Here is a 9403-nt window from a genome sequence, read left to right on the forward strand (position 1 = left end):
TGCTAGAACGGAAGCGGTGTGGTGGCGGCAGGGCGCGGGCACCGGAATACAGTGTGGTTATGGTCGTCGACGTCGTCTTTGCGTGCGAGATATTATTATCGGTGACGCACGAGTGAAGACGACCAACGACGAGCAAATAGTCGGTATCGCCGTTTTTATCATTGTTGTTATTATTATTATTATTATCACCGTGCACGGGCCCACCCGGCACCCGCCCATTCACAATACACTAACACGCGCGTAACAAATGCCAAATACGTCAGAGCCCAGAGAGGCAGAGACCTAGACACCTACCGTACGCATATTATCATAATCGTAACATTCGTAATAAACTAACAACGATGCACGCTTGACAATTTATATTGTTCATAGGTATTCATAACAATATTGTTCACATTATTATTGTACGGCCGCATCCTAATTCTATTTAAAATTGAAGCATTCAAAATATTGATATCGGCATGACATAATTTAACAATCAATTATAATATAATTTCGTCGACGAGATTTGCATGATATTTTTCGTAGGTCAATGGTCATACGAATAAATAATGCATAACATAATATCGTATTATTCTATGCGTCGCGTCTTCACGATATTATTATGGTGATCAAGAAGCCGCCGCATGCATGTCTATTCATTATTTTGTGAATTGCTGTAGATTATACCTTTATACCTACTCGCATACATGAACTATGGGAACGTTTCTATTTTTCATCCGGAAAACTACCAAAAATCCAATATTGTAATAATATTTTCATTTACCGACGAAAATGTATTTATATGAATCATAATGATATAGTGACCATTCGGGATTTATAGGTACCTATAGCATTTGAAATTTTGAACTGAGCGACAAACCGAATTCAATTCACCCTTCACCCGTTGTGGGTGGTCTACGGAGTGCGAAACATTAGGTATATGTGGAATTTGGAAAGAGGGACAGCGGGACAGCCGTTTGCCCGTTTTTAATAATGTACACTTGGTCAGCGTCGCGCCGTCGCCACCGACGAAGCCACCGCCCCCGCAAACAAAAATCGTACGCCGCCTCCGACCCTGTTCGCAGTGTTACCGCATGTCGTTTCGTGTTTTTGTGCTTTGCATTTGCAATGCATAGTACCATAGGCATCTGAGTCAGTTGATCTGACCTATTATCAGAACCATCGCAAAGTTTTTCTGGGTCAGGGGAAAATTAATGGGGAGAGGGGTCAGGGACTATACCATTGTAACTCGATATGAACAAAAAATTGCCAACGATATTTGCAAAACCAACCAAGGTCATTAAAATGCATGGAGGTATCAGTGCTAATATTTTATTGAAGTCTTCAGTAGGCACCAGCCACCAAATATAATATGTTAAAAAAAACCCTGGTAAGATCACGACAAATAACTATATTGGTCGTACGGAAATAAAGTAGGTATCTATTAAACTACAGTATAAACATTAAGCTGCAATGAAAAAGCAATAACGAAAATATTGAACATATCTATTCAATAATGTGATGGGTGGGGTAATTGGTATCTAATTAATAACTATATTATTTTTTCTAACCTAGTCTAAATCAACTATTAGCCCATTTTACATCGATATTTTTGCAATAACATTAAGCGTGGGTAACAATATAATATAGGTGCCTACCTATTATTGCAATTTAATTAAGAAACCAAAAACGTAGCGTGATGTTTATAATAAATATTATATAATGCAAAATTTATTGCAAACGATAAAATAAAATAAATTGTATTATTGAAATTATTGAAATTATTGAAATTTCTGAAATTAGTGCACTATGTAGGCACTGTAGGGGTTGTGATGGATATATCCCATGCCCCACCTCTGCAGTAGCATACATCATTTTTTTTTCTCCGTAGCAAACTGCTAAGTTTCATTATAATATATAGGTGCCTATTTTATATGAAATATAATCATATTATAATAGTTTGATACCCACAGAGGTTGAAACTTGAATAATAATTTTATTTATTTATTCAAGTTTAAACATTAAAAGGTTATAGGTACAAGTATATAGGCATTAGGCATAGACACTGTCATTCAGAATATATACAAATAGGTTTAATATTTCAAAGAAATTAAATTTATTCTGTGCATGAATTAAGATAATATCTTAATTCGTGATCCTGTGGTATAGGTCTACATAGTAAAATTACGCTATTTAGGTGCATAATCGTATGTAATGTACCTATATATATACCTATTACGTGGTTGTGTTATGGACTAATGGTTTTAGATATTTTTGTTATGTAGTATAATATATTTTTATTTTTTTCAACTTTGATGGTAGTTTCTGATAGCAAGTTGGATTTATTATTAATAGTTGAGGTCAAAAAATTACTATTCAAATAAAATTACAAAAAACAAAAAGATTTGTTCACCAGTGTTTGAAAAATCGATTTTGTATATTGATTATGTAAATCAAAAATGAATACAGTATTTAAAATGTTAAGACCTAACACTTAAAATATTGTACAAAAAATAGCTGGAATTTAAAAAAAAAAGTGTAAAGTGTAAAAACCTATACATAATCAACGTTAGTTTTCATGAGTATACTTATATAGGTACTTATAGGAATTTTAAGTTTAAAATTGTTAAAATATCATCTCATAGAAGTTCAAATTGAATGTTCAAACTTATTCAAACATATCAAAGTAATGGTTTCTATTCAACCGAACTTAAATATTTTAATATAAATAAAATAGTATTCATTGGAGAAAGAGAAACTTGAAAAATGTCGCATGAAGTGTAACTCGAGAGTCGAGATTCGACTGTACCCTAGCTATATTTCATAAAGATTTTGTAAGTTTTTAATTTAATTTCAATTTATCTCTATAAATATACCTATATATTAATCAATATTAATATATTATGAATCACTATTTTATTAATATACGTTAGGTACATAGTCTAAGTATCTCTGTATATACTATACGTAATTTATAAATGAACACATATTTATTAATATACATTACATAACATAAGTATCTCTGTATACTATACGTAATTTATAAATGAACACTTATTTATTAATATAGCATGAATTTTCTCAATTATTAAATATCAAGTAGGTACCTATCTATAGGTATAAGGTATACAAATAGCTGTAACTGTTTTACATAATAGATTTTATTATTTATCATATTAAATAATTTTGATCAACATATCATTAATTATTTACTTATGCATTTAATTTGTAAATTAGTTAAAAATCCATCGATAAATTACGATGCCTATATTAAATTTAGCTTATAATACTCGTATATAAAGATAATAGTTTCGAAGGACCAATAGAAATCGTACAAATTATATTACAAATAATAATGTCAAGAAGAAAAATCGTAATTCTGAGATTGATGGGTGGTTATATTGTTTACTTGTCACCTAGGAAATAAAGATAAACTATACCTATAGGCTAAGGTCAAAAGTTCTCAAACTGTGCGTCGCGCCCAGCAGTGTCTTTACTGGGGTGCTGCGCTTGCCGTATTTGTATATATTCGTATTTATATGTATATTCCATCCATCCCATTAATTTAATATGTACAAATAAATATATACATATATCTTAATACAACTCATCGTGTGTTATGACTTATGAATAATTATAATAAAATAAATATTTTCATAATATCTATGAGGTACACATTTTTCTGGTTTTATTTATTTTTTTTTTTGGGAGGGGCACCGTGTAAACCCCTTATTTCAAAAAAGATCGTCGTGAGCCAAAAAAGTTTGGGAACCGCTGACCTAGGTATTTACTTAAGTGGTCTGCTCTTTTATCTTAAATATACAGGTCCATAATTAGGCAATGTGAAATTTTACTGCCACCATTCATTACATTTATGTTTGTGTAAGTCGTCAATGATGTTTAATTGATGTGAGTGTGATTGTACGTGGGCAGTAGAAAATTGTCATTAAACAAATCATTTCAGATAAAATTAGTTAAAAATTTATTTTCAATCTATCTCCACAAAAAAAATGTTTGATACGCCAATCTATGATGCGGATACCTGTCGTCACGTCATAACTCCTGTTTATTGGTGAAGGAAATAAGGATACAAGTTAATTTGACAGTACTGCGAGAATTATTGAAAAATGCGTATTTATATTTTCCAAACCACTTACATAAATATGTAATATTCTCGGTTAGAATAGACATTAATTAAATATAAAAAAAAAAAAATGTATTTAACTCTCACATATCTGTATTATTATTATTATCAGATTCACACGCACGTCGATTAGTTGATTTATATAAACCCATTAGCCTTCGGCGAAAAATATTTAACGTTAATTATTGAGTATGTATAATATGGTCAAAATTCTTATTGGTCATCACATTAATCGCTGGATCATCTATTAAAAGCTATTTAGAGCTAATAACCATTTATAGTATGTCTCTAACCTTACACAAATTTCAAATTCTTCCAATCTTTCACCGTTTAACGCTGTAATTGTAGTATAATCGCGTGTGTGTGTTTTTTTTTTTGAAGGTGGAAGTAATAGCGATGGTACCTATCCGGTAGGGATGATTTTATACACAAAAAAATGTATGCATAGTTAGAATTTTTCACATATTATAATATTTACATATATGTACATTTTTTTTGCCTTGAAGGTTGGTTTACTGGTTTACATCTCCAATTCTCCAATCTGACCATCAATTGCTCGCCTTGTTTTAAGGCTCCTTAAAAGTATTGACTTTTGCATCACATTTAAATACTGTCCTATATCAGAATTTATTTTGTCATGCTACCAATGTTCTACGTTTGTAAGACGGAAACAACGCATGACATAACTTATTCAGTTATTAGTGCACTATTTAATATAAATTGCACAACTGTAACTAGAATATTTTAATTTTATATCATGTTTCACTATATAATATTGATGGAACTCCGAACTAGTGGTGTTATGTTCGTGAACTATTAACTACAAATGAACTATTATCCAAAGTGAACTAGGCAGGGGCGTATTTAGAAATATCTTAAGGGGGGGGGGCACAAACAAAAAGTTCAAATTTGCGTACATGGGGTGTAGAGTTGTAAAATTTCTCATATAATAAAAATAAGTATAAAATACGGCGAATGGGGGGGGGGGGGGCACGGGCCCTATGTGCCCCTCCCTTAAATACGCCCCTGGAACTAGATATTCCGAACTAGTTCAGTGCATGCCGTTTAATAAATAATAGTTCATAGATAGTTTAAAAAGGTTAATGTTGATACTTGGCACTTGGTGTTAGACTAACTGATTTTGTTATCATCTATATATATATTGTTAATATGATTAATATACCTATACTATAGTATTATATTGACTAGTATAATATTGTATAATATCGTTCGTCGTGAGTTGTGACGTGTTGTCAACTGTTTAAGTTGTTCAACACAGTTCGTTTTCAATTGTTAGCAGTTCCGTTTAATTTATATTACTTAGGTAGTAATAGGTACATAAAACATTTTAATAATAATTATAGCAAATATTACAACTTTACTACTTTAGTTTAATGTAGTTCATTATCAAATAATTTAAAATATTTATTTACATAAAAATGAAATTCAATATAGGTCATGAATAAAAGTTATTACAAAAATGATTAAGCATAAAATATAAATAATGTAAAAAATAAGCATAAATAAAATAAGGTATTTATAAGTTAAATATTTACCTATTATGTAGAAATATTAATTGGGATGCTCTTTTGGTGTAATTTTTTGTATACTGAAGAACAGAAAAAAATGTTTGAAATAAATAGGGCAGATAATTATTCTTTAATACCTAATAATCTACAAAGAGAAATATCTTATCTGTGGTTTATTGGGATTTTTTTACAATCTAGAATAATATACCAAGTTAGATATAAGATATAACCATAGATATGGACCAATATCAACAAAATTATGTTGCTGTGACCTTTGTCAGATCTAGCAATAGCCCGGAGGTCCCAATAACAAAAACACTATAAATAATAATAATATACAACCAGTTGGAGAAATAATATTTATTGATTGACATTAAATGATAAAATATACAAGTAAGAATAGTAAAATACTTGTGCAATTTATATTAAACATAAAAACACTATATTTAATTTTAATATTAATAATAATATTAATTTAGCATTAATATCTTAATACTTGTTAAAAAACATTTTTTTACAAGACTGAATGACATAACTTTATTTAATTACATTTTTGAATATAGAATTTTACAAATTCATGAATAATGTAATTAATGTATATCACTGAACTAAATGAACTATAGAATAGTTCATTTGAACTATTCACTTCAGTGAACCATGGACTAATGAACTATTCCCTTTAATGAACTAAATTTTCCACCTCTAGATGGAACATAATATACTGAACTTCTTGGATTTTTAGATCTTCTGTTGCCAATGAAGTGGTTACTACAAACTAAGCTATGAGCCAATGGTTGACATAACCGACCACTTTTACTGAAAATAATATAAAATAATTTATAAATATTGTATTTTTTTTAAATGTAAATAAATAAATTAAACTAAAATAAATGTATAATAATTTACTTATTTTAATTATTTAACATCTTTTACCCAACGCTCTTTTAAATATTTTTTGTCTGGTCTGTTTGGAAAACTGTAAAATATCACATCTTAACAATTTTTTTAAGCATCATTACAATTAACTATACAACACATCCGGTTACTCATTACTACAATATATTACTAACAATATCTAATAATACAATCAATGAATTAAAAACGATTATGGGAAATGTTAAATCTTAATTGTCGAAATTAAAATAATAAGGAAATTTCAATGTTGACTTATTATTTTTACGATAATCATAAATCAAATGATCATAAAAGAACTTAAAATTTATCAACCCAGTAGCATTAACGTCAACTTGCACGTTGCCTATAAAGAATAAATAATGGTAAAAATAATAATAATAATATACAATATGTAATCGTGGTTCTTGTATGATAAACACAAATTGGCCGATTCATTCTTTATTATCTATGGTTGGATCAACATTCCACTTTGCGAATTCATTTCAATATAATACCACCGTCAAATTAAGCGCTGCCTTACAGACTTTTTAAGGTTATGGTATTGTACATATTTGAACATTTTGAACTAACCTTAAATAAGATGACATATAATAAAAATTATTATTTAATATACCATTATTTAAACCGATATAACATAAATAAAACATAATAATATAATATAATAAACCAATCTCAATAGTTTGGATGAATTTTGTTTTTGCCGGGCTGTTCTTTGTTTAAGCTTAACTTTCCAACCTCAAAATATTTTAACCGGTAGTGTTTTATAAGTGGTAGGTTACTATTTGATCTTATCTTCTAAGACTGTGATAGTAATATTTTATGATTGGTTCTTTGATTATCTCGTTTATTTCAAGTCTGTGCCTCTGGGCCATACTTCGTGTGCAAAACGATTAAGCCGAAGCCGACATGCCCCAACGCCTATTTATTTAGTTATGTTTATACGTTTGTTTACTCAAGTTATGACTTACTGAAAGATTTACTGCCACCGTTTTCAATTACATACCTAGTCATCCGATTTGGCTAATATTCACACAGTCATTCCTTAATCCCCTGGTATTTTATATTTTTATTCGTTGCCACAAAGCTTTTTATTTGTATTAATATTATTGTTTGATATTTCCAATTTTTATATTTGAATGCAAATCTCAATTAAAAGATTGCTTAATTATCTGAACCTTAAATACTAAATTAAAATAATCAATTGTCATTATTAATCATCCATATCATGGGACGCAAGAAAATTAATATTTCCAAAATCACGGACAAACGAAACCTTCACGTATGTAGTATTATAATTTTAAAAATGTCTACATTAATTTTTTTATGTAAACTATCAAATTGTATAGGTGACATTTAACAAACGCAAATTCGGTATCATGAAGAAAGCTTACGAGTTAAGCGTATTATGTGATTGTGAAGTAGCAGTGATTGTTTTCAACAAGTCCAACAAGTTGTTCCAGTATGCTAGTACAGACATAGACCAAGTATTGCTTAAATATGCTGAATATGGTGATGACCCATTTGAATCACTGACAAACACTAATATAATTGCTGTAAGATCAAATTAAAATTAATTATATTTTCTTGAATTTATTTGATATTTATTGATTTCATTTTAAAATGTTAGGAATTAAAAAAGACCAGAGGAGAAAATTCTGGAAACTCTAAGCCTGCTTTTTCAAGTGTTATTGATGAAACAAAAGCAAAAAATCAACCAAAACAAGCTAACGTTGTGTCTACTCCTAGTATTAAAGTTAAACGCAACGTTATTTGTGATAAAGAATTAGCATTTCTTATGTCACACGGAGAGAATATTTTGAATGTAAGCAATTAGAACTTGTAATATCTAACTATACATTATAATTTAGTAAATTACATGATTTTAATTACTTTTTATTTTTATAAAGGTATAGCAAATACTATAACAAATAACTTTTTTTACATTACATTTTTTCTGGAAATTTTAACTAGTTATATAAATGCTATTAAATTAATTATAGGATGATAAAAACAATGATTCTAAAGGCCATGAAATATGTGAGTTTATTCCTGACGTTCCTGGCAGTCCTGCTCACAAACTTGAAAAAGGTTTAGGAAAAGTAGAAGGAAGTCACTCTATTGAAAATTCTGAACAAGTTACTTCCAAGATGTCAGATACGAGTACGAATTTTTAATAAATATTATAACTGCAAACTAACAAACTTAAGAATGAATTATTAATTTTTAGGTGACGACGAGTGGAAAATAGACAGTGGTGCTGACAATGATTCTGAAGATATAGATGACGGATTACATACAAAGATCAAAAGCATTGATTCTCCAACCACTTCACGATACACTGACAAATAACCCAATACCTAAGTTTTGAAAATAAGTTATGTAGAATAACTATAATTTTTAATTCCTGTTTAAAACTTAACGTAACAAATGTAAGATTATAAAACTTTTTAATTAAGCAATAAAGTTGAGCCATGTTATCAATAGAGATGGCATATTAATGATAAGCCATAAACTTGTTGCATGCTTCATAAATTTAGAAAGTAATAATAAATTGCATTTTGCGTTTTATTGTTTCTTAACAGATTATTACTGCATAGTACGTTAGTATTATTTAACATTGTTCACATAGTATGATGAATGATACCATTTAACATGTACCCTATTAGTTAATGCACAATTATTGATACAATTAAATTACAAAACAAAAAAAAAATAAAAAGTAGTATTAACTACTAATATGGAATTATTTAAAATGAAATCCAATACTGTACCCACATAAAATAAGATGTAGCATTTTTTAAATTTTAAACCTCAAAATTACCTACTTTTTCTA

The 9403-nt window shown here is 29.0% G+C and overlaps 1 protein-coding gene across 3 annotated transcripts; it reads left to right on the plus strand.

Moving 5' to 3' along the window:
• The first annotated feature begins 6 nt into the window (after positions 1 to 6).
• Positions 7 to 9138, plus strand: LOC107172955 (myocyte-specific enhancer factor 2A homolog). 3 transcript variants are annotated; one of them, XM_089215691.1, is made up of 5 exons: positions 7 to 139; positions 7917 to 8123; positions 8198 to 8392; positions 8571 to 8730; positions 8798 to 9138. In XM_089215691.1, the coding sequence occupies exons 2-5, from the start codon at positions 7947 to 7949 to the stop codon at positions 8917 to 8919; spliced, it is 654 nt and encodes a 217-aa protein (XP_089071817.1). In that variant the 5' UTR covers positions 7 to 139; positions 7917 to 7946; the 3' UTR covers positions 8920 to 9138. The 3 variants fall into 3 exon arrangements, with proteins under 3 accessions (XP_089071817.1, XP_015378778.2, XP_015378770.2); XM_015523292.2 differs by having other exon boundaries at positions 14 to 143; XM_015523284.2 differs by lacking the exon at positions 7 to 139 and adding an exon at positions 7303 to 7849.
• Positions 9139 to 9403: the final 265 nt, after the last annotated feature.

Source organism: Diuraphis noxia, unplaced genomic scaffold, assembly GCF_037042655.1.
Source record: "Diuraphis noxia isolate RWA-SAM2 unplaced genomic scaffold, SU_Dnox_SAM2 contig0001, whole genome shotgun sequence".
Lineage (NCBI taxonomy): Eukaryota > Metazoa > Arthropoda > Insecta > Hemiptera > Aphididae > Diuraphis > Diuraphis noxia.

Bases quoted from the DNA above. Each gene is read 5' to 3' on its own strand.
- LOC107172955 (XM_015523284.2), top strand. From the start codon at position 7,796: ATGGGACGCAAGAAAATTAATATTTCCAAAATCACGGACAAACGAAAC. The intron at 7,850-7,916 runs GTATGTAGTATT...CAAATTGTATAG, and splicing joins CGGACAAACGAAACCTTCAC to GTGACATTTAACAAACGCAA. The intron at 8,393-8,570 runs GTAAGCAATTAG...AATTAATTATAG, and splicing joins ACGGAGAGAATATTTTGAAT to GATGATAAAAACAATGATTC.